General features: G+C 44.8%; 2 protein-coding genes across 7 annotated transcripts in view; one reads left to right on the plus strand and one right to left on the minus strand.

The window, feature by feature from the left end:
• Positions 1 to 9957, plus strand: part of mvb12a (multivesicular body subunit 12A) — a 69709-nt gene extending 59752 nt beyond the window's left edge. For all 6 annotated transcript variants that reach the window (XM_069927591.1, XM_069927590.1, XM_069927587.1 and 3 more), the window contains exon 10: positions 9028 to 9957. In XM_069927591.1, coding sequence (XP_069783692.1) covers positions 9028 to 9090 — 63 coding nt within the window. In that variant the 3' untranslated portion in view covers positions 9091 to 9957. The remainder of the gene's footprint in view (positions 1 to 9027) is intronic.
• Positions 9958 to 12410: 2453 nt separating this feature from the next.
• atp13a1 (ATPase 13A1) overlaps positions 12411 to 25982 on the minus strand; it is a 114072-nt gene continuing 100500 nt past the window's right edge. Inside the window, exons 21-26 of the mRNA XM_069927574.1 lie at positions 25495 to 25609; positions 24516 to 24712; positions 19937 to 20079; positions 18144 to 18255; positions 17796 to 17939; positions 12411 to 16494 (exon numbers count right to left, since the gene is read on the minus strand). Of these exons, the coding sequence (XP_069783675.1) occupies positions 16384 to 16494; positions 17796 to 17939; positions 18144 to 18255; positions 19937 to 20079; positions 24516 to 24712; positions 25495 to 25609 (822 nt within the window). The 3' untranslated portion in view covers positions 12411 to 16383. The remainder of the gene's footprint in view (positions 16495 to 17795; positions 17940 to 18143; positions 18256 to 19936; positions 20080 to 24515; positions 24713 to 25494; positions 25610 to 25982) is intronic.

Genomic DNA, 25982 nt, shown 5'->3' on the forward strand with positions numbered 1-25982 from the left:
ATACTTTATCGCCGTTCTTCATTCTTGTTACATCACTTCATCTTTCCTTCTGTCCTGCAAATGCTCTGATAATTCTTGTGCTTTCTCTGGATCCGAGAACAGTCTGTTTTGCTCCCTGGGGATAAATATTTTAAGCACAGCTGGATGTCTTAACATGAATTTATAACCTTTTTTCCAGAGGATCGATTTTGCTGTATTAAGTATTAAACTCCTTCCTCTTCTTCAAGAGTTCAAAACTTATGTCTGGGTAAAAAAATATTTTTTGACCCTTGTATTCCAATGGTTTATTATCTTCTCTAACTTTATTCCTTGCCCATTCCAGAATATTTTCTCTAGTCGTGTATCTCAAAAATTTTACTTCGATGGATCTTGGTTTTTGATGTATCTGTGGTTTTGGAGCTAATGCTCTGTGTGCCCTTTCTATTTCCATTTCTTCCTGCATTTCTGTCATTCCCAGGACCTTCGGGATCCATCCTTTTATAAATTCCTTCATGTCTGTGCCTTCTTCACCCTCCTTCAGGCCCACTATTTTTATGTTGTTTTGCCTACTATAATTTTCTAACATATCAATTTTCTGAGATAACAACTCGTGTCTCTTTAATTTTTCCAATTTTCCTCGAGTTGTTTACTTTCATTTCTATAGCCGTTTCTCATTCTTCCACATTTTCTACTCTTTTCCCTATTTCTGTCATGACTAGGTCTAAACTTTGCATTTTATCTTCTGCTCTTTTCATTTTCCCTTTAATTGCACTAAATTCTAATGACACCCATTCTTTTAATGCTCTCATTTGTTCTTCAAAAAAGGCTTTATCTGTATTCTGTCCATCTGTTTTTACCTTCTATCTCTCTATGAAGATCTTGGTCTTCTTCCTCTTCTTCTATGTCTGTACCTGTGTTTGTGTCTTCTCTTTGTATCTGTGTCTCTTCTGATTTTCCTGATGAGTTGCTTGTCTCACTTTGTCGGGCCTCTTCTTGCTGGGCCTCTTGCCGTTCAACCCGTCGACTTTCTTTCTCGCCTGGTACCTCACTCCCTCTCCTGCCGCCTTCCTCATCTTACAGCTGAGAGCCCTGGTGTCAGGCGTCCCTCAGCTGGTCACGCCGTGGTTGCCCGCTCCTCGGCTGAGCACCCCTCCTGTTGGTGTTTTCCTTTACCTTAGATTGCGCACTGCTCATGCGCGACTCCTCGCGCATGCGCAGTTGCGCACTTTTGTTTGGCTCAGAGATCCATTTTTGCAGTCCAGCAGTCAGGGGGTGTGACTCCACGGGGCCGGCACCAACCTCGGAGAACGGACGTTCTTTGCCACCACGGCTCCCTCTTCCTTCGTGCAGGTAAGGCCTTTTTTTTTCCGGTGTCTTTTCTTCTTTTTTCCCATTGTTTTTACTTTTTCCTTCTTGGGTGTCATCTTCTTTCTCTTCTCTGCAACTTTATCTTCTATTTCTTATATTTTATATTTGTTGAACTTTGTCCTTTCTTGACTTTTTTTCTGGAGAGGGCTGGTTTTACCCTTCCGGCCACTACTCCATCACGTGACTCCTCTCAATTTCGTGACTTCTTCGTGACACTAAATTGATCCTGATTCCTCCAGCCCTTTCCCCTCCATCAGAGAGCTACCCCTCTCCCATCACTTCTCAACTTTGTTTTCTCTTCTACCCTCCCACCATTATCCACATGACTTCTTACCTGTTAACCCCCAACCCTTCTCTCTTCCCCTCCACCCACCTTTTTATTTGGGTGCCTGTCTGCTTTTTCCTCATACCTTGACAAAGGGATCAGGCCTGAAATGTTATTACCCTTTACTTCCCTTAGATGCTGTGTGACCTGCTGAGTTCCTTGTGTGTTGATTCAAAGTGAAACTCCTTTTTGGTAGCTTGATTTTAAGGTGTTCTAACTTCATTTTCACATCAAGATATGTTTTTCTTGCATGCAAAAAATGAGTTTCTGGTGTTCATGTTTAGCAGAAAACATTGGTAATATTGCTTGTTGAACAAAGCTAAAAGATAACAACATGGATAATACAACCTGCTTAATTGTTGGGCTGGCCTGCACCCTGGATATTTACTGCATCCACCCAGCGATAATTACCTGGAACATGTCTAATGTACAAAAGGCACTACAGTTGCTCATGTGCTTCACAAGCACATAACTATAACCACCTCCATCCTCACTTGGAAGTATATCTGCTGTTCCTTCATTGTTGCTGAGTTTAAATTTTGAAATGAAAACTCACTACCTCCATAGCACAACAGGACTGCTGGATTCAAGAAGGGATAGAAACATTGAAGATAGGAGCAGGAGTAAGTCATTCAGCCCTTCGAGCCTGCTCCGCCGTTCAATGAGATCATGGCTGATCTTAAAGTTCAGTACTCCGTCCCCGCCTTCTCTCCGTAACCCCTAATTCCCTTATACTGAAGAAATATATCTAATTCCCTCTTAAATATATTAAATGAACCTGCCTCTACTGCTCTCTGTGGCAATGAATTCCACAGATTCACCACCCTCTGGTAAAGAAACTCCTCCTCATTTCAGTTCTAAATGGTTTGCCTATTATCCTCAAACCATGGCCCCGGGTTCTGGACTCCCCCACCATTGCAAACATCCCTTCCACATCCATTCTGTCCAGTCCTGCCAGAATTTTATAGGTCTCTATGAGATCCCCTCTCAATCTTCTAAACTCCAGCGAGTACAATCCCAATTTGCGCAATCTTTCCTTATAAGTCATTCCTGCCATTCCAGGTATCAGCCTGGTGAATCGCCTCTGCACTCCCTCCATTGCAAGAACATCCTTCCTTAGATAAGGCGACCAAAACTGCACACAATACTCCAGGTGGGGTCTCACCAGCTGTACAGCTGCAGTAAGGTATCCTTATTCCTACACTCAAACCCTCTTGATATGAAGGCCAAAATACCATTTGCCTTTTTAACTGCCTGCTGTACCTGCATGCTCGCCTTCAGTGACTGATGCACAAGAACCCCTAGGTCTCTCTGCACTTCCCCATCTCCCAATCTATTGCCATTCAAATAGTAATCTGCCCTCCTGTTTGTATTACCAAAGTGGATAACCTCACATTTAACCACATTGTAGTACATTTGCCATGTATCTGCCCAGTCCCCCAATTTATCCAAATCACACTGGAGCTTCCTGATCCCCTCTTCAGTGCACACAACCCCTCCTAGCTTAGTGTTGTCTGGAAATTTGGAGATATTGCATCCAATCCCCTTATCTAGATCATTAATGTAAATTGTGAACAGCTGGGGTCCCAGTACAGATCCCTGTGGCACCCCACTGGTTACTGCCTGCCATTCAGAAAATGAGCCGTTTATCCCAACTCTCTGTCTTCTATCTGCCAAGCAGTTCTCAATCCACATCAATACATTGCCCCCAATCCCAAGAGCCTTGATTTTGCATGCCAGTCGTTTATGTGGGACCTTATCGAAGGCCTTTTGGAAATCCAGGTACACCACATCCACTGGCTCTTCCCCCATCTATTTTACCTGTCACCATCTCAAAGAATTCCAATAGATTTGTCAAGCACGATTTACTTTTTGTAAATCCATGTTGACTCTGTCTGATCCCTTCTCTGCTCGTCATATGCTCCGCTATTACATCCTTAATAATGGATTCCATCATTTTGTCCACTACTGATGTAAGGCTCACTGGCCTATAATTCCCCGCTTTTTCTCTACCCCCCTTTTTAAATAGTGGGGTAACATTAGCTACCCTCCAATCCATGGGTACTGATCCTGAGTCTATCGAGTTCTGGAAAATAATTCTTAAAGCAACTGCTATCTGAATGTTCTTTAAGTACCCTAGGATGAAGATTATCAGGCCCTTGGGATTTATTGGGTTTCAATCCCTTCAGTTTCCCTAAGACCATGTCCTTAGAGATACTGATTTCTTTCAGCTCCTCCCTTGCATTAGTCTCTATGTTTCCCAACATCCTTGGGAGGTTATTTGTATCCTCTCTTGTGAAAACAGAACTAAAGTAAAAATTTAATTGGTCTGCCATTTCCTTATTCCCCATTATATATTCCCCTGATTCTGACTGCAAGGGACCTACTCTGGATTTCACCAATCTTTTCCTCTTGACATATTTATAAAAGCTTTTGCAGTTGGTTTTTATATTTGCTACAAGCTTACTTTCGTAATTTATTTTTGCTCTCTTGATTAATCCCTTTGTCCTCCTTTGCTGCATCTTGAACTGCTCCCAGTCTTCGGTTGCGGTACTTTTTTGGCCATTTGATATGCTCTCCCTTTGGAGCTAATGCTGTCTCTAATTTCCCTTGTTATCCACGGTTGAGTCACCTTTTTTGGTTTATTTTTATGCCAAACTGATATAAACGATCTCTGCAATTCTTCCATTAGATCTTTGAATGCTTTCCATTGTCTATCCACCGTCAACCACCCCCCCCATAAACACCACCCAATCAATCTTACTCAACTCCCGTCTCATACCATCATAATTCCCTTTATTTAAATTCAGGACCTTAGTCTCGGCTTTAATTTCATCACTCTCCATGTCGAGTGAGAATTCGATCATATTGTGATCGCTCCTACCCAAAGGGCCTCGCACAACAAGATTGCTGATTAGCCCCTTTTCATTACATAATACCCAGTCTAAAATGACCTGCTCCCGAGCTGGTTCCGCAACATATTGGTCTAGATAACCGTCCCGTAAACATTCAAGGAATTCCTCCTCTTCGGTATTTTTACTAATTTGGCTAGTCCAATCTATATGTAAATTAAAGACTCCCATGATAACAGCTGTTCCCTTATTGCATGCTTCTCTAATTTCTCTTTTTATGCCTTCCCTCACCTCTACATTACTATTTGGAGGCCTATATACCACCCCCACTAACATTTTCCACCCCTTGCTATTCCTCAGTTCTACCCATATAGATGCCGCATCTTCCGAGTTAATATCCTTCCTGTCAATCGTGTTGGTCCTTCTCTCACCATCAATGCAACCCCACCCCCTTTTCTTTCTTGCCGATCCCTCCTAAATATTGTATACTCCGGGATGTTAAGTTCCCAGGCTTGCCCACCTTGCAGCCATGTTTCTGTAATCCCAATCAAATCATATTTGTTTGTCTCAATTTCCACAGCCAATTCATCTACCTTGTTCCGAATGCTTCTTGCATTAAGATATAAAGCCTTCAGATTTGCTTTTTTCACCCTCCTTGCTTTCTCATCTTTCGCTGCCTAACCTAACTTTTCCTATTTTATCTTTCCTGTCCTTTGCCCTATCATACAGGTTCCCACCCCCCCTGCCAAATTAGTTTAAACTGCATCCAACGGCTGTACCATACCTAGCTGCCAATATATTGACCCTTTTTGGGTTTAGGTGTAACCCATCCTTCTTGTAAAGGTCATGCCTTCCCCAAAAGAGATCCCAATGGTCCAAGAAGTTAAAACCCTGACTTTTACACCAGCCCCTCAACCACACATTCATTTGTTTTAACCTTCCATTTTTGTCCTCAGTTGCACTTGGCACAGGTAGCAATCCAGAGATCAACAACCAGGCAGTCCTGTTTCTTAGCTTCTGTCCTAGCTCGCTGTAATCCTTTTTCAGTACCTCCTCCCTCTTTTTATCTATGTCATTGGTATCCACATGTACCAAAACATCAGGCTGCTCGCCCTCTCCTTTCAGAATACTCTGGACCCAATTTGAGATGTCCCGTACCCTTGCACCAGGGAGGCAGCACACCATGCGGGCATACCTATCTGGCTCACAGAATCTCTTGTCTGTACCTCTGACAGTGGAGTCCCCAATGACCACTGCATTCCTCCTTACCTTTTGTACCACCGTGCCAGGCTCAGTGCCAGCGACCTGGTCACTGCAGCCAGCTTGTCAGGTCATCTCCCTCAACAGCATCCAACACAATATACCTGCTGCTGAGAGGGGTAGTCACAGGTGTGCTCTCCATTTTCCAGGCATTTTTCTTCCCTCCCCTGACAGTTACCCACTTACCTGACACATCTGGTCTCAGGCTAACTATCTCCCTGAAAGTTGAATCTATTAACTCCTCACTCTCCCTTACCAACCGCAGGTCCTCAAGCTGCTGCTCCAGATCCCCAACTCGGTCCTTAAGGAACTGCATCTTGGTGCATCTGACGCAGATGTGGCTATTTGGGAGGGTGGAACTCACCCATGGTTCCCACATCTGACACCCAGTACAAAGCATTAACCCCATAGGCATGATTGAGTTAAAATAATGCCACTTACCTTTCTCCTCGCCTGCTTTCACCTAAGCCTGTTGAGCCAAAGCCTCGAAGTCCCACTCCTTCGCCGCGTTGATCGCTCGCCGGGCCGCTCACCTCACCTCCGCTCGCAATACAACGTCTTGCTAGTCACTCCCATGTCCCCAAAACAAATTTAAAGCAACAGAGGGTTGTGAATAATTGCCTCAGAATTATGGGCATTGCTGTTTTTGATCTATGTCCAAGAAATGAACTTGTAGAAAGATGCAATTTCTAAATTTGCAATTGATACAAAATTTGTCAATAAGAATGTTGATTTTAACAAGATAGAGATAGGCCAAGAATAGACAAGGGTAAAACACAAAAGTGGGCAGACACCTTGATTGAAGTAAAAACGCTATGCTGGAGAAACTCAGTTGGTCAAACAGTGTACTTTATATAGCAAAGATAAAGATGCAGAACTAGCGTTTCATACCAGAGACCTTCATCAAAATATGAGCAAAATGTAGGCAGGTGCCCAAACAAAATGGGCGGGGGGGGGGGGAGAAAGGGAAGAGAGTGGCAGGGGAAGGAGCACAGTACCATAGGCAGGAGGTAATAGGTGGATAAGGGTGGGAAAACACAGCAGCAAACAGGAGGAGAGATGGTTCTGTGAATGGAGAGGGAAGGGGGTGGGGAGCTGAAGACAGAGGGATGGGGAAGAGTGGGGAGATCAGAAACCAGGGAAGTTGATGCTCATGCCATCCAGTTGGAGAGGCCCAGATGGAAGATTAGGTTTGTGCCTCCAATTTGCAGGTGGTCTTGATATGACAGCACAGGAGTCCATGGATAAACTTTAATGAAGGGAAATGTGAAGTGCAGCATTTTATTGGGTAGCATGAGGGAGGAAATGTGCAAGGACATGGGCTGTTCTGACAGGGCTGCCAGAGCCTGGGGCTTTGGGTGCAAAATCAGGTGACGGGGGGCAGGTTTTGCGTGAGGGAAAATGCTTCTTTACACAGCACGTGTTTGGAATCTGGGAAGCACTGTTTGCAGACGTGGTGGAGGCAGGTGCTGTGGTGGATTTTCAAAGGAACTGGTTATGGTGAGGAAAATGTGGCAGGGGAGGGGCCAAATTGCTGAACTAGTTGTGTAAGTGTGATGGACCAAAAGGCTTCCTGTGTTGTAACCATTTAATGATTTTATTTTAAAAAATGCTGTAAGTCTATGCTGAAGAAAAGTACACATATTAAAACCATGCTTCTGTTCCCTTTCATACCCCTCTGTGAATGATCTGCTCATAGAAACCCTCTGAGACTACTACCTCATTAAATGATATTTCTTTATTTATGTATATACGTACTGCATCATTATTGTGTCTGTTTGTGTGTTGTCTGCATAAGTGTTTGCATGTGTTTCACCGAGGACTGGAAAACTGTTTCGTCGAGCTGTACTCACAATCAGATGATAATATACTTGAACTCAGACATTTAACATGAATCTGATGCGCACTTGAAGGAGGAAGCAGAAAGGGTGTGCTCTTTTAATGCTGTAAATTCCATACATCAATTCTACATGGAGCTACTTTGTGATTTGGCGTTGGGTTACTCGATTGGAAGATTACTTTCCAGTCAATGGAGAGAAATGTAACGCCACTGTGCAAGAAAGGAGGGAGAGAGCAGAGATCTGTCCACTTGGACGGTAGCACATTTAACACCGTAATCAAGGAAGGAGGTAGAGAGGAAGTTAGATCAGTTAGCCTGATGTCAATTATAGGAACAATGCTGGAATCTGTGATTAAGGAAGTGGTTATCAAGCATTAAAAAAAATAATAATTGGGTAGATATATTAATGAAAGGGGAAATTTATTTGACACATCTGTTAGCTGTGAGAGGTTATACACTGCAGAATAGGAAGGGGTGAACCACACATTTGGACTTTAGAAAGTCTACAAAAGTGCATGGGATTAGATGAATAAACAGACATGGATTCAGCATAGGGGGAAAACTGTGGTAAGTGTGGTGGGTCTCCAGTATGGATTGCAAAATGATTTGGATGAGGGACCAATAGTCATGTATCTGAAATTTCAGCTGAAGGTGCAAAGTGTCATGTGAGGAATGTTTAGTGAGTCTTGAGGGAAAATAGACCATCTAAGTGGATCAGATCAGGGTAGATGGAATGTCATGTGAAGGATTGAGGCCAATCACTGGTGGGAAGACTAGAAAATGTGGGGCATTTTAAAAACAATTATAGAGTTGCACACCATGACAGTGTTGACGGTTGTACTGATCCACACCAATTCCATTTGTCCGTATCACAGTCAAGTGTTTGTCATGGGTGGGGGGGCGGGGGGAAGGTCTGTGGAACGAGCTACCAGTGTAAGTAATGGGGTAGATTTAGTCAGGTACATGGATAGGAAAGACTTATGAGGGAGAAGAGATTATTTCAGACAGGCAAAGTGGTCAGCATGAATGAGTTGGGTCAAAGAGCCTGTTTCCATGTTACAATAGAGAATTGGTGTGTTTGGTGCTCTGTGACATGGTCAGAGCATAGCTGTTACAGTGCCAACGACCCAGGTTCGAATCCGGCACTGTCTGTGAAGAGTTTGTACTTTCTCCCTGTAGTGCCGTGGGTTTACTCCCACCATTCAAAACATACTGGGGGTTGTAGGTCAACTAGGTGTAATTGGGCAGCATGGGCTCATGGACTAAAAGAGCCTGTACCATACCCTATGTTTAAATTTAATTAAAAATTTAAGATGCATGTAAACCTTGAGCCAAACTTGCAACTAACTAGATCTATTGGAATGAAACTTTCTGCTAATATGTACACAATTCTTTTCATTTAGTACAACTACAGCTTCGTGACGGAGAAGACTGCAGCTGCTAGACTCCCTCCAACAGTCTCCTAGTGCATGGATCAGCAAATGTCCAACCAAACCCAAAGATGCATCCTCCTCACTCCCTACACAATCTTGCCTCCAACATCGTATAAAGGCCATGGAGCTGTGCTCGGGTGTCATTGCAAAATCGAAGTAAACCCTTGGATTATTCACAGAATCCAAGATAGCCTTTGTTGCCACCATGCTATTTTTGTTAAAAGGATTTGGCAGAAATAATTGTGCGTTGATTGCTGAAACATGGTTTATTACGGAGGGTCCAATGATCAAGTTGGGCCAGATATGTTGAAGGAAGGTAGATGTTCCACTTTTTCATATAACTAGAATGAGAGATCTGGTTGGGTTAGTGATAGAGTTCAGGTAGTTGGAATCGTCATGAATAGTCGATGCGAAAGTTGCAGTTTAGAACATTTGTATCTGGGCCTTTGCTTTCATTACCAGCAGGCTGGTGTGTCAAAGCAAGAAGTGGTCTTCACCAATGAAGGAGGAACAAAGTAGATAATTTGACTGTCCTGTGAATTGATTCTCTGTGTGCAGACCATGGGGTGACTCCAGCTGCCTCTGCCCCAGCATTCATAGCTGCTCTCAATTCTCCACTCACCCCCAGGTCCATCATTCATTTTGGATTTTGTCATTAAATTAGAAATTTTTGTGTTTCCAATCCTTTTGGATTTGGCTCAATGTTGGTGCCAAGCACAAGACTATTTGGGATAAACTTGAGTACAATCGGTCTTGGGGGAGGGGGAATGTTCAGTTTGTAGATGACTTTTCCGTACATCTGTATCCTGAGGATCATTTTCTTAATTTACTTGATTTTAAACTTTGTGATTTCCAAAATCCAATTTTAATAATTATTAAATATGCAGAGAATACACAATCTCCCATTGTAATTTTCACTTTTGGTTGCTTTTTGCTGGTCAGTGCTGTGAATGGGAATGCCTGTGACAGCAGTGGTTTATTGTACCTCGTTACCACCAAACTGTGGCCAGGCCACAGTGATGAGAAGATGCACAAGACTGTAGCTCCTGGAATCTGGGGCAAACCAAACTGCTGTAGGGTTGAGGGAGGAAATGGCAACATTTTGGATCAAGACCTTGAAAAAGGACTGAGAGTAGTCAACTAGATAGAGTTGGATGAGACGGGGACCAAGAGGCAATAGGTGGACCAAACAGGAGTGAAGGACAATCTTAACACATTGGGGTAGGGAGGCTGTTTCTACTCTGGACGTCTAGCTAGTGAACCATAACTGAATCTATGTCTTCAAGAAACTTTGGGGTAAGAGATTCAATAGATTTTAAAATATCAAATAATTATATTAAATCTTCAAATGTTTGAGAACATAAAACATAATAGGAGCAGTGCATCTGGCCCATTCAGTCAGACTATGGCTGATCTGACCATGGACTCAGCTCCACTTACCTGGCTGTTGTTCTATTCTTCAAACATCTACCTGTGTTTTAAATTTATTTATGGCATCATTGGACAGAAGACTGCGTACAGGGTTAATGGTCAGTTAGTGTGGATGAACTCAGGGACTTTAGAGTCCAAATCCATATATCACTGCATAGGCCTAAAAGCTTCATTAATAGAGGGATTGAGTTCAAAAGTTGCAACTCTACAAATCTCTAGTAAGACCACACTTAAAGAGTATTGTGTTCAATTCTGGAAGGATGTGGAAGCTATGGAGAGAGTGCAGAGGAGATTTACCAGGATGTTGTCTGGATTAGAAAATGTCTTGGGAGCAAGACTTTTCTCTTTGGAGTGTATAAAGATGAGAGGAGACTTGATAGATTATGAGATACCCAGCACTTTTTTCCCAGGGTAGGATCAGCAAACACCAGAGGGCATCTGTACAAAGTGAATGCCTTGCCAGGGATGATGGTGGAGGCTGAAACATCAGACAGGCACATGGATGGAAAAAAAAATAGAGGGTTTGGTGTTTTTTTAATGAAAATATGATTTATCATATTGATGGGCCAGGACTGTGCTATAGTGTTCTATGATCTAATTCCACAGGTACACTAGTCTCTGCAAGAAGCAGTTCATTTGCCTTAAATCTACTCCCCCAGATCTTAAGGTTATGACCCCTTGTTCTAGTCTCACCTGCCAGTGGAACCAACCTCCTGGGTTCTATCATGTCCATTTCTTAGATAATTTTGTCTTTGTGATAAACACACAGTCTGCTAGAGGAACTCAGGAGTTTGAGCACCATCAGTGGGAGACATCAGAGGTTTTTTTTCCTTTTATACAATGGTGGTGTCTTGACTGCATATCTGGGGTTGGTGGTGGAGGCTGGTGCAATAGGGACATTCACGATTTGGGCATGTGGATGTGAGGAAAAGCAGGTTACTGGGCTGTGTGGCAGGGAAGGATGAGATTGTTGTGGAGTAAATCTGCACAACATTGTGGCCCCAAAGGCCCTGTGCTGTAATGTTCCAACTATGCATTAAAACAGTAAATGTTTCCTGTCCAGGGACCTTCAACAGAACAGAGCAAGAAAGTTGTTTTTGTTATCCAGATGGTGGGCTAACTCTGACAGGATAATTCAGTGAATCAGTGTATTAACAAGCCACAATTAAGAGCCAATTAAGGTTCTCTGCAGGAAAACTAAATTCAATTCTTATTTCAATTATTCTTTTCCATGTGGGGAACATTGGAAATCTGCTGCTCTTTCTCTGCTCGATTATTCAGTCGAACATCTGGAGTGCTTGGTCAGCCCATGGCCTGTACCGTTCAGAAATGGAGCATGTCAAATCACCAGTCACTTCAGGTGCACGATTAATAAACCACTCTATGCCACTTAAATTATCCCTTGTGTCACCACTGTTAGGGGATGGTTTTAGTGGAGACTAGATAGTTAAAATAATTACACACCAAACTGATGTAATTTTCCTCTATAATTTGACCCCCCCCCCCCCAAAATGAGTTAGAAGATTGTGGGGTCCAGATGCACTGAATGAATCAGAGCACAAGGAATGAGCTGACACTTTGCAATATTCAGGAAAAGCATATATGACTTTGCAGAAGGTGCATCTTGAGGTTCACCAGGTGTTTCCAGAAATGAGTGGTTCTCAACCTTTTCTTTCCTCTCACATGTCACCTTAAGTAATCCCTTACTTACCACACAGCACCTATGAGATCTATAGATGTTAGTGTCGTAGAAGAATTAGGGGTTATGGGGAAAAGTGAAGCTGTCCCCAGCCAGATGGCCGACTCCTGCTCCATTTCCAGATAGGCCTGTTCTGGGAAAGATGATAAATTGAGACCCCATCCCACCATAAATACAGGGAAATGTTGGGCAGCAACTCCAATAAGACCATCAAAACAGGAGCTAGCTGTGATCAAACTGGCTTTTATATTCCCAACAGTGACCACATTCTAAAGCACATCAATGGCTTATATTTAGCCTTCACATGAAGAACTGCAACTGGAATATCCCATGTTTATTCAGTGACTAAGGTTTGTAAGCAAGGCACATTGGTGGAGGGAATTACGTTGTGAAACCATTTAGTTTTGCAAAAATCAGCTTTATGTACAGAGAGATCATGAAATGATCGTGAACTTCTGAGATCTGCTCGCTATTTAACACGTACAATTGATTCTAAGCCAGGAAAGTGGGTTTATTTGGCAGCAACTCAGCACTGGGTGCATTTCATTCTCTTCTGAACAACTGTTATCCTAGACTGGCTCCTGGCAAAGCCATTATTTCTTGGCACAAGACAGACAATCCCCACCACTGAACCCAGAGCAATGCAATAAATCTCTGCTGGATACACATCTTCCTTTAGCTTCATTTCCAACCTGGAGTGCAATCTTCATGGTTAAAATGGCAACTTGTGGAGAGATGGGGAAAAAACACCAGCTCAAGCTAAGCCACAGAATGGGGGAATATGCAGGAATCAATCCTGGGGCTGCATAGATTACAGATATGGGAAAGAATTGGAGTTGGACTATTTATACAGTCGTTGTAATATAATTGACAGACTCCAGCTCTTGGCAGTGAAGTAGATGCAGACATTAGATCAGATGCTGAACAAACATATCACAGACCAGGCCTTTCAGCCCAAGCTCCATGATCATTTTAATCCTTGTACCCCATAATCCTCAAATTTCTTACATCCACAATATCCCTATTGTACCAGTCTCCACCACCATACCCATTTAAGATAGGAATGTGGGAAACAAATTTGGCATCAACAATAATAGATGCTGGATCTTGAATTCTGAACATTGAAACGGCTGGATAGTGGACATGGAGTGGGAGAGACTAGGACTAGAGGGCACAACCCAAGAATAAAAGGACATCCCTTTAGCAGAGACAAGGAGATTTTTTCAGCCAGAGGGTGGTGAATCTGTGGAATTTGTTGCCACAGCCAAGTCATTCGGTAGCTTTGAAGCAGAAGTTGCTTGGCTCCTGATCAGCGAGGGTGCTAAAGGTTAGGGGGAGAAGACAGTTGAGTGAAATTGAAAGGAAAATTATCAGTTATGATTTGAACACACTTGATAGGCTGAATGGTGTTGACCATAATGCTGTTGGCCACTGAAACAGTTGATTATACCAACACCTCTCCTACTGTCCAGTTGCTTGAGTTCCAGATGGTTTAATGTTTACTGGCTCTGACGATAACAAAAGCAGACAACTGTTTTTCTTCCCCACCACCCCCCCCCCCCCAATAATTACAATCTAAAAGCAGATCCTTGCCATTCCTCGACCATATCCCATCCTACCCCGTATCATTCCACCTCGGCCCTGCTCTCAGTTGATCCTAAACTGGAGTAAAGAATAAAGCACCACCTGTCTTCAAATTGCCAATGGCCTTGCCTCATTCAGCTCGACATCCTTTATGTCTGGGTTGCTGCCTGTTACCAGTTTCATTGCTGCTGGCATGGAGTCCAAGCATCTGTGCTTTGGCTTTCCCTAAAGCTTCCCATCTCCTTTTTGGACACACTTTTTAATTGTTTTTAATTAAGAAACACTGCAATGTAACATGAGTCAGCTGTGCCCTTACCCTACCAAAACTGAACGTCTTTGGAACGCAAGAGGAAACCCACACAGACATGGGGAGAATGTACAAGCTACTTATAGGCAGCACCAGATTCGAACCCGGGTTGCTGGCACTTTAATAGAGTCACGTTAATCATTGCCACCGTTTAAACCAAACATTTAGTCAACAATAAATCCTTGTGTGGTTCAATGTCAATGTTTTATGGATATTGTTTTTTGGGAGGCACCTGGGAAGTTTTAGACCAAATGGGATTAATCATCCAGAGCATGCAGATAAGGCCCAAGGGCTGATGGGGGAGTGAGGGTTCAATGTTTATTAGCATTCTGTGCCCAAGGAGCAATGTGGGGAAGGGGGACATCAATGTAGTTTAGGAAAAAAAGCCAATGTTCCAGGTTTTCTGATTACAGTCATTGGTTCAGCTGGATAAAGGAAGGCTTTGGAGAATATAGTAAAAACCTGTTATTCAAGCAATGGGTAAAAAATACAGAAGTTTAAAATTGGTGTGTCTTGCCGTTAATTCACCAATCACAGAACAGGCAATCTCAAGCAACCAGAAAATTCACTTCTCCAGCATCTACCAATCTCTAAAGGTGCCAGGTTCCAGAAGTTTTACTATGACAACAGAGAGACAATACATGGAATAATCCAATCCTATCCCAATTCCCAACACAAATAGGAGAGTTGTAGTTTGAACTCAAACAGGGAATTAAGGGCAGAGAGAGTTTAAGGACTTAGGAGGAGTGTTTTTGGAGAGGGAATGAGAGTTTTAAGGATAAAGATCGAGTGGAGACAATGGATGATTTAACAGCAGGCAGAAGGAACAGTAACAGTGGGGCACAGCAAGCAGCATTAATGCTCTGCAGGACACTCAGACAAAGGTAAGACGGCAGGCAATATGCACGTGTAAAGCACAGGCAATACCTTACACCAGTATGAAAATTAAGTCTCACTGTTAGGCCAGCCCACTGCCAAGGGAAGTAATGCCCTTGCTCTTTGCAAACTTCATTTTAAATAATTCAAAGCCCAACTGTTCTTAAAAGTGTTCAGAGATTCCTGGGCTATTGCTTGAACCGATTGCTCAGTAGCCTTGGGCTGGTAAAAAGTGCTATAAGAATGCAACACATTCTTGGCTCTGCAAAAATTAATTTGCCCCACTTTCACTCCCACCTGACCTTTACTCCCAAGTTGAATTTGGAGTGTGTCAAGTTGCTGGCCTGAATCTGTAGCCCTTTCTCCTGTTGATGCAGCAAGCTTTGTTTTGGAACATGTCAAGCTGGTGAAGTGGGTCATTGAAAGGAAACCACACCGATTGCAAGAGCTGGGGAAGCCATCTCCCCAATGTCAAAAGGCTTTTGTATCTGGCCTCAGCTTGTGCTCAGTGGCCAAGGGGCAGCACACTTCCAGGTGGGAGCATACTGGGGGAAAGAGAGACAGCTCGACAGTTGGTTTTACATCCCAAATTCTTCAAAGTGTGAACAGATAAAATTTGCAGTCAATGCTGGATGAACTCAGCCAGTCTCACAACGTCAACAGGAGGTAAAGATATATTACTGATTTTTCCCGAAACGTTGGTAATATATCTTTACCTCCTGTGGGCGCTGTGAGACCTGCTGAGTTCATCCAGCATTGACCTTTGTGTTTTTACAGCAATCGTAGCATTTGCAATCTTCAGTGTTTCACTGCAGACAACATTTGACACAGTCAAAAACCAGAGAAAGGCTTTTAAAAAGCATCGTAACGAATCATTTTCTCCAGTTGGGGTGAGAATTCCAGACATCCAGAGCCTGGATGGGCAAAGGTTTGGGCTTCAATGGTGGGAGAAGGCGGGGGGGGGAGGGGTGTGCAGGGGCAGGTCAAAGGCCCCCAATGGAGGAAAATCATGTTCTTCATCTCTTGCAGTGTGCAGGTCTCATCAAGTGTCCAGCTGCAGATATAATAATTTAGAAACCTTCAGCTTTCCAAGAATGCAATCCATTCAGAACATTTACCACGATGATGTGTTTACAAAACAAAAAGCATCAATGAAAGCTTCACATTCCACGGTTTGTAAGGGCTAGAGAGTAGAGGGGCTCAGAATCACCAACTCCCTCAGATGGTACACTGATTTATTATTACCTCAGCTCCAAATTGTTTTTGTTTGGGTATGAAAATACCAGTTTTTGTATCAAAAGCCATCCAAGAAAACTGTTGGAGAGTTAAAACATCAGCTGTGGGGAGAGGCATCGCGCCCCTGTGTCCTCTTGCCAGAGCTGTGGACCAGTGCAGTGACAACAGGTTGGTCCAGCAGCGAGCTGGGCTATCAGGAAGGCACCCGAAATCTGCTGCTGCCCAGCAATGCCTGCAGAGTTCGATCTATCCCAAGTGCCACAAGGAAGTCAGCCACCAGAACACCAGCGATCACCATCTTCAGCTGGATAAAGAGAGCAGAATTAGACTTGTTAGTTGGTCAGTGTCGCTGTCCATCCACAACCGTGAATGCTTGCAGCTTTAAACCTTGTCTCTTATCCCGACAAAAGCTATTTCTGTTACACACATTAGCCTGTGTTTAAATGCAGTAGGTTTTGCTCCTTAGTTTATTTCATACTCACCAAAGTCAAATTCAGTGTCAAGATAGCAATCGCCACACCCATCCCTCCCCACAAGTCTTGTCGGACAAACTTAAATTTTCTGGATGAATCAAACATTGATATACAACCCCATGTGATCAGGGAACTGCTCTCAAAGGTTCCTCTGCAGGATGGCATACATCATTCAACGGGCTCAGTAAGCAACAAAGAAGGCCAGCCTTTCCCCCAGCAACACCCCCCATCCCATTTGTATTCAAGGCAAGTCCAGGTCACTCCGTAGTGAGCTACAAGCTATTAGATCATGGACAGCACGTCAATGCAATGCTGAGCTTTGCTGTGAACTCCGCAGGTCAGAGTGCTGCCAAACCCAGGCCAGGAGAGAAAGGTGGGCATTGGAGAGTGGGGTCAGAAAGGGCTGGAGGTGAGGGGCCGCCCGGATCCTGGAACTCATTTCAGGTAATTAAGAGCATTAGGAGGCTTTAGACATCATCTCATTAGTGTTGATGTTAAACCATCCAATGAGATTCTGTCAAGAGGCTACCTCTTATTTTCTACTTTCAAGTTCTGTGACAATCCTCTTCAACAGTTCACTTCAATGAAACACTCTAAGTGAAGGATTCTCCTATCTCCCAGTACTCCCAAGATGTTCCTCATTCTGAACCTGCAAGCCCTGCTTCCCTTTAACTGACCATTCCAGACTTTGTTTAAATTACCCTTCAGTTCCTCATTTTGGGCATCAGCTACCAACTCTTTACATGGGGCCTGCTGGGAATTCCTTTGAGATCTTCCACCACATTTGATGTCTGTGACCACACCACTCCCTCCAGCTACATGTATTTAAGTTTAGGCATAAAGCATGGAAACAGGCCCTTTTAAATTAATTTAGACATACCCAGTATGTTTCGAACAGCGGGAGGAAACCGTCGTGCCCAGAGGAAATCCAAGCAGACACTGGGAGAACGTACAAACTCACTGAAGAGAGCGCCAGATTTAAACCCTAGTCACTGGCGCTCTAACGTTATGCTAACAGAAACATGAACCATGCCACCCTATTTAAAATCCACTCCCATCCCCTGTTTAAATTCTGGCCTGCTGCTCCAGCTCGCCTGGCCCTGGTCATGAGAGTAACCCTCAGCACTCCTACCTCCATGGGAATTTCCACCAGCCCGAACTGCTGGTTGAACTCTGGTGAGGAGCCGGTGAGTAGGCCCACGATGGCAAGGCCAGAAATGACAATACTCCACAGCAGAGGCCGGTTCTCCCCCAGGCTCTCCATGAACGGGTGACCCTGAAAATGCACACAACTCAAACTCAGTGCCAACATCGCCACACAGGTTGTTGCCACACATCAATCCCCACAAGCTTTGTCGAACAAATATAAATTTCCTGGATGAATCAAACACGTAACCAGGGAACTGCACTCAAAGGCTCCTCTGCTATGACAGGCCCTGTGCAACACTGCAATGTGATCAACGACCCCTGGTCCCCTTACCTTGTAATTAATTGCAAACGTGGCCATCTGCATAGCCATGGACATAATGTAGACAGTGCTGTTTACAAGGCTGGGCTCAAATTCTTTGTACAGATCCACAAATTCATCGGAGCTGGAAAAGACAAAAGATAAAATTAAAGGAGGTCAGTTTTTAGAGCCCAGGTAAGAAAACCAGGGAGGTATCCAGGAGCAAGAATGTAACACATCTCTGCAAATCAACAGTAACTTTGCGAGTAAGTGACCCATTAGCCTATGGAGATGGAACCTCTGGCTGAATAACCAGGTCAACACGTACGCACGCACGCCCTTCCCCTCTCCAGGATATGGAACCATAATAATGATATACAGCGTTACCCGCCCATGAAATCAATTGTCAAGAGTGCAGTGAACAACTGCAAATGGTGGGAGTGTGAACACCCTCCCCACAGAATCCTCAGTGCCTGATCTGCTTTCGAGGAGAGACTTTCTCGGTTTGTCCCAATGAGCTTCGCATCAATGACATCTCACAACTGTTAATTTAGTTTTAATGCAGCATGGTAGCAGGTCATTCCAGCTCACAAACCCGTACCATCAAAGTACACCAATTAATGCTGTTACAGAGTATTTAGAAGTGGTTTGGGAGGAATTGTTAGAGCAGCTTGCACACAAACATTTTAAAACACAGGGTTTGCAGAATGCCTTTTGCAAAAGAGCAACAAAGAATTGACATACAGCTTGTCTGGGAGAGCATGTGATTTTTGCAGGCAGGGACAGAACAACTTTGCTCTCAGAGAGGGAGGGAGTGAGAGAGAAGGAATCACAGAAATCAGTTCCAGAGGGACAAGCTGGCAAACTTTGGAAGGCTGCCTGGTCAAAGGAGAAGACTGGCAGTCTGAAAGGTGACCTGAAAGAAAGAGGATCACCTAGAGAACCCTGAAGGAGGCAAGTTTCATCAGCAAGACTGATTGAGAAGGAATCAGTTGCGGATGTCCTGGAACAAAGGGAATCTCTCTCTGAAAACCTGCAAGAGCCCTCCTGAGCGGTAACCCTTTGCCTGTTAAGCACCAAAGACTGGTGTCAATGCTAACTTCTGTGCACAGTACAAGAATTGCCTGCAATCAGTGAGATTGGACTGTGATCCAAAGAGCTTTTCTAATCTTAAATATACATTACACATTAGAGGGGGATTAAGTAGTTAGGTAGGTTAAGTAATAAGTTAAAGTTTAATTCTGTTTTCTTGTTCAAATATAATTAAAAACGACTTTTGTTTAAGTAACCCTGTGTTGTGGTGCATATCTGTTGGTTTTTGGGGTCCTCTGGACTCCGTAACAACGCCATATTTTTTTACGGTTGGGAGGAAACCAGAGCACCAGGAGGAAACTCATGTACAACTCCTTCAGACAGCGCCGGATTTGAGCCTGGGTCTCTGGAGCAATAAATAAGAGGTTTGCACTAACTGTGCTGTCCAGAGATCTATTGGGGTAATACTGCTGAATATCTAAGGTATAGGTTCCCTTCTGGGAAATTGTTGTTATTTGATACCAAAGACTACGTACAGGCTGCTGAGAGATGATGGAGCAAAACAAGGTGCCCGACACATACCCACACATCAGGTGTAATCTCAATCCAGGCCAGGGCATTTTTTCACAGGCACATACTGGTTGGCTTCACAGACAGCGATAACTGGAACCTATAGTGGCAGCGAGCCCCCAGTCTGAGAATGGAGGCCAACTACAACCAGTCATGAGGAAGAATGAGCACATTCCTGTTTGCTGGGAGCTAGAGAGGTAAATGGAGAAAGAAGAATGCTTCACCTGGAGGAGGACTGTTCCTGAGCCGTCCTGTACAAAAACACCAAGCTTACGAAATGGACCGCAAACTGCAGGAGGACCGTGAGGATGGTGTACAGATTGAATATGTTGGGCAGCGGACGCATCTTGGACAGAGACTTCAATGGCTGCAGAAAGTCAGGAAAACAGGAAATAACATCACAAACCACCATAGAACATCCTATCATCCCTATGGCCTGCATCTCAGAGCCAATTCCACACCCACCCACACATTCTGCATTGGCCATATGGCATTGGCTGGGAAGCAATGTCCATTTAGTCAGCAAATCCCTCAACACATTTAGTTGAACCCAAACTTCTCTATAAAATGCATTAAATGAGTCACAACAGCCACTGAACAACAAAAAGTAATCGTGGTACAAGTGTTGTCAGCAATGGGACAACAGTGGTGAGCAGGATACAGTGTGGATGCAGTTATGCATGGACATAGCACTTCAACAGTCACTGTAAAGCCTAGATCCTAGAACATATTCAAGAGTCAATCAAACTGCAATAAATCCACTCTTACATTAGTCCAACAAAGACAGCAGACTTCCCACCTCCAACACAAACCACTTGATGAATTGTTAGTAGATTGTTACTTCAGGCTTAAAGCACCAATTGAATTCAAATTCTCGAGATGAAGAAGTTGGGTTTGAACTCCACATCACTCCAGATCAGTGGCGTCCTTCTCCAGTGACAATTGTTAATTTACCCAGGGCAGACAGAGATGTGCATGGAGCAAGAGCAGAGATAATCAGTCATGGGATTACACAGCACAGAAATTGGCCCTTTGGCCCACTGTGTCAATGCTGACCACCTCGCGAGAAAAATCCCAATCACCAACATTTGGCCCCTTGCCTTCTACGACTTGTAAATTCAAGGGTCGTTCAGGTGTTTTTAAAATGCCTCCATCATCCCCTCATGCAGTGATCTGGATTCTAACCATTCTCTGGGTGAAAAAATAACTCCAGATCCCCAACTCCTCACCTCTGGTTAGAGACACCTCTGTAATGGGAAAACCTTTCTTCCAGGGTTCTCCTCAGCTTCCTCCACTCCAGGGAGGGCAAACCCTCTCTGATAGAATCCTGTCCTTCCTATAGTGGTGCTGGCAGGAAACAAACCTGCCTGAGTACATCTCACCAAACAGGTCCCAGGTGGAAAGAGCTTCCTGGCCAGACAGGAGATGGAATTTTGCATACCATCAATACGACATCAATATCCCAAACACAACTTGCCAGCCAGTGCTATTCTCCAGTACAGAGGACATCTGACTGCCAATGGCCAATATTGCCTCACATTGTTAGTGGTAGCAGGTACAAATCACTTCGAAATCTACTGGTATCACCAAGTCCATGGGAGTCCATGTGAAGGCAGCATACCAACACCTCGACTTTCTAAAAAGTCTGAGGTGATTTGGCATATCAGCAAATACTCTTTTAAACTTCAACAGGCGCAGTACACAAAGCATTCTGAGCGGATGCATTGTAGCTGGGTTTGGGAATTTGAGTGCCCAAGAATGCAGACAGCAGCAAACATAGTCAGGTCCATCGGAGGCTCCGACAGCTGCAAACATAGTCAGGTCCATCAGAGGCTCCGACAGCCGCAAACATAGCCAGTTCCAGCGGAGGCTCTGACAGCAGCAAACATAGCCAGGTCCAGCGGAGGCTCCGACAGCCGCAAACATAGCCAGGTCCATCGGACGTTCCGACAGCCGCAAACATAGCCAGGTCCAGGGGAGGCTCCGACAGCCGCAAACATAGCCAGGTCCATCGGAGGCTCAAACAGCAGCAAACATAGTCAGGTCCATCGGAGGCTCCGACAGCTGCAAACATAGTCAGGTCCATCAGAGGCTCCGACAGCCGCAAACATAGCCAGTTCCAGCGGAGGCTCTGACAGCAGCAAACATAGCCAGGTCCAGCGGAGGCTCCGACAGCCGCAAACATAGCCAGGTCCAGCGGAGGCTCCGACAGCCGCAAACATAGCCAGGTCCATCGGACGTTCCGACAGCCGCAAACATAGCCAGGTCCAGGGGAGGCTCCGACAGCCGCAAACATAGCCAGGTCCATCGGAGGCTCCGACAGCAGCAAACATAGCCAGGTCCATCGGAGGCTCCGACAGCAGCAAACATAGTCAGGTCCATCGGAGGCTCCGACAGGAGCAAATACCCAGGTCCAGCGGACGTTCCGTCAGCAGCAAACATAGTCAGGTCCATCGGAGGCTCCGACAGCAGCAAATATAGCCAGGTCCAGCGGAGGCTCCGACAGCAGCAAATATAGCCAGGTTCAGTGGAGGCTCCGACAGCAGCAAACATAGCCAGGTCCATCGTAGGGTCCGACAGCAGCAAACATAGTCAGGTCCATCGGAGGCTCCGACAGCAACAAACATACCCAGGTCCATCGGAGGCTCCGACAGCCGCAAATATAGCCAGATCCAGCGGAGGCTCCGACAGCAGCAAATATAGCCAGGTCCACCGGAGGCTCCGACAGCAGCAAACATAGTCAGGTCCATTGGAGACTCTTGACAGCAGCAAACATAGCCAGGTCCATTGGAGGCTCCGACAGCAGCAAATATAGCCAGGTCCAGCGGAGGCTCCGACACCAGCAAACATAGTCAGGTCCATTGGAGACTCTTGACAGCAGCAAATATAGCCAGGTCCAGCGGAGGCTCCGACAGCCGCAAACATAGCCAGGTCCAGCGGAGGCTCTGACAGCAGCAAACATAGCCAGGTCCAGCGGAGACTCCGACAGCCGCAAACATAGCCAGGTCCAGCGGAGACTCCGACAGCCGCAAACATAGCCAGGTCCAGCGGAGGCTCTGACAGCCGCAAACATAGCCAGGTCCAGTGGATGTTCCGACAGCAGCAAACATAGCCAGGTCCAGCGGAGGCTCTGACAGCCGCAAACATAGCCAGGTCCATCGGACATTCCGACAGCAGCAAACATAGCCAGGTCCATCAGAGACTCCGACTTTCCAACCACTGAAGACATCTATGCCAACACCATAAATTCTCCATTGCCCTGGTCACAACCGCTTCTCGCTGCTACCTTGGGGCAGAAGGTGCAGAAAGCCAAAGTCCAGCACCACTCAGTTCAGGAACAGACACCCTGATCGTCCTGTTACTATTCTCATTGTAAACTACTCATACGGAGCAAAAAGACCCAGCTGCACTTGAAACATCACCTTTTTTTTGGACTAAATGTGAATATTTATCTTTTATATTATCTGATTCAGTACAATAATTTAACGTAGACAATTGTTGAATTTTTTTTTCACTCTCAAAGTCCCCGGTTGGCTGCAACAAGAATGAATTTTGGACATGTGGACATTGTATATGTGTGTATGACAATAAACATTTTCATTGGAATACAGGGCAGAGAGAATGAAAGAAAATCCTAATGCTTCCATGAATTTACGAGAAGCACCACCAGGGATTGGAGAGGGCCAGGGCCAGCAGGGGAAATCTGAGTGTGGGTGGAGAAAGTAACAATGAGGCTGAAAATGAATACTTTCATTTCCATTGACAAAACAAGCGACTGTAGCTCATCAAAGGAGAAGGTGTAATTCTAGTCCAAGTCTCTGAAAGAATGGGGTAGTACCCAACTCCAGAATTTATCCCAGACTGCCATGAGAGGCAGAGGAAGAACACTGGGGCTTCAGCTGCGATATTTAAATCTTCACTGGTGACAACCTAGTACCAGTAGGGCTTGTGAGGTGTTCATCAATGCAAAGAAGATGCTGGGAAAAAAAATTTGGCAACCATGTGTAGAATGACTTTAAAAGACCAGATTGTACAATTCATTTTGTTATTTGTTAATTGGCATACTCCTTATTAGAAATTTAATACTTTTAAAATGATGTGACCCTGAGATGTCTAACCTCCCTCCTGCTGCTTTTTCTTTTCTATTTTCTTTCTTTTTCTCTCCCTCCCCTGGACCTGGCTATGTTTGCGGCTGTCGGAGCCTCCCGCCTGCCCCCTTTTCTTTCGAATCTGGGGAGGAGGCACTGGGAGAAGAGCAACTCTCCTTTTTATTTTTTTTCCTGACCTTATGAATGTTTTTCTATGATTTTATATTCAATGTATTATATTAATTGATTCCTATATTCTGTATTTTACTAAATAAAATATTCAAAAGTGGAAGATAGATGGGATACTGGCCTTGACTCAGAGAACCGAGATCAGTGAGAGTTCCACTTAGCACAGTAGTGTGGTTATTACATTCAACTACAGACTGGAATCAAAATAACATCAATGACAAATAATGACAGATTATCAAAGGGCCCATCTTGCTCACTGATGTTCTTTGGAAGAAGAGCCCTGCCTTTGTGACTTCAGACCAATAGCAATATAATTGACTCTTTAAATATGCCCTGAAAAAACTGAACAAACTATTCTGCTCAGGTCAATCAAGATATGGCAGTGAACGGCAGCTTGTCCAATGACATTCGCCTCCTGAAAAGTGACTGAGAACAAGCTTCATCCAGGATCTGCTTCCCAATGCTATTAGAGGCTCCACACACAGGAAGTGATTGTTGGGACAGACATTACCCCACCTTACTGTACCTTGGATCGAGAGATGAAGAGGAAGCACCCGGCCAGGAGGAGACCTTGCAGGGTTGCCTGAAAATCGCTGAACTTCACCCCTTCCAAGTAGAGGACGCTCTGACTGTAGGCAAGTATCAGGGCGTTCAAGGCCAGGATCTTAAACATCTGGAGAGTGGTGACCAAGGTGCAGCGCCCCTGCTTTATCACGTAGCATACTATGGAGAGACAGCAGAGTGACAGAATGGTGTCAATCTCGTGCCCAGCACTTATTTAGAGATGCAGCACAGTAACCGGCCTATGAGCCTGAGCTGCCCAAATACACCCTGTAACCATTCAACCTACTAACCCATTACTTATGAAAGTGGGAGGAAACTGAAGCACCTGGAGGAAGCTCACATGGTCATAAGGAAAACCTACAAACTCCTTTCAGTCAGTGCCAGATTCCAACCCGTGTCACTAGCATAATAGTACTGCCAACCCTGCTGCCTTTCTGATCTCATGGGTGTGGCGGGGCCAGCTGCTCCACATGGCTGCCAGTGAACAGTCACAAAGCATTTATTTTTAATAGTGAGCCTGGAATACAAAGACATCCAGAGGTGACCCAAGACACAGATTACTGCAATCTTTTGGAAGATAATCACCTGAAAAATCTTTCTAGAATTGTAAAGTTATTTTAAAGAATATTGAGTGCAATTAGAACCGCAACACCCCGTTCAAATTAGTGGGGCCTACATTGTGAACACGTGCCACGCTGACCTCGGCGGGGACTGGACAGTGCCACGCCGACCCCAGGAGAGAACAGCAGTGCCACAATGTGTGTGCCAGCCACACTGACTCCAGTTCACCCACAACATCTACACTGTTACATGCAGGTTAGGAGGCCCGAGTTGAACCAGACAGCGGCCCTATCAGCTCCAACAGAAGCACAGGCACAAGGCAGGAGGTTTGCTGGGTGTTACATTGCAGTCAGGACGAGGGATCGTACAGGAGTACTCACTGCACATAATGGATGACAGCTTTGAAGTAAATGGTGCTGCGATGCTGGCATCTCCCAGTTTAATTACAGGCATCTGGTCCTCCTCCAGGTCCTTCAGCACCTGGTTCAGGCGTTCCTGCAGAGATGGATGGAGAGGTGGCATGGATCATCAACACTGAACTTGTGCATTCCTCCCAATGAAGCCACCATTTCTAACCCACTTTCTTACCCCAGCCTCATATTCAACACCTGGGAGGAGAAGAACATAAATCATTCATCTGTACCAGCTGATATATGCATTAAACACACTGCCGCATTTTCCTCCCACTTCCTTCACCGCCAAATTTCACATAGTCTTCCTTTGCCACAACCTCAGTAGTCAGTTCTCCTACCCACCACCCTGCACCCCCCACACCAAAAAAACGGATGGTATGACATCGACTTCCATGGTTAAACCCCCCCCCACCCCTTCTTTGTCCCTCTGTCTCCTTTCAGACCCAAAATAATTT

The sequence above is a fragment of the Narcine bancroftii genome, chromosome 3 (genome assembly GCF_036971445.1).
Source record: "Narcine bancroftii isolate sNarBan1 chromosome 3, sNarBan1.hap1, whole genome shotgun sequence".
NCBI lineage: Eukaryota > Metazoa > Chordata > Chondrichthyes > Torpediniformes > Narcinidae > Narcine > Narcine bancroftii.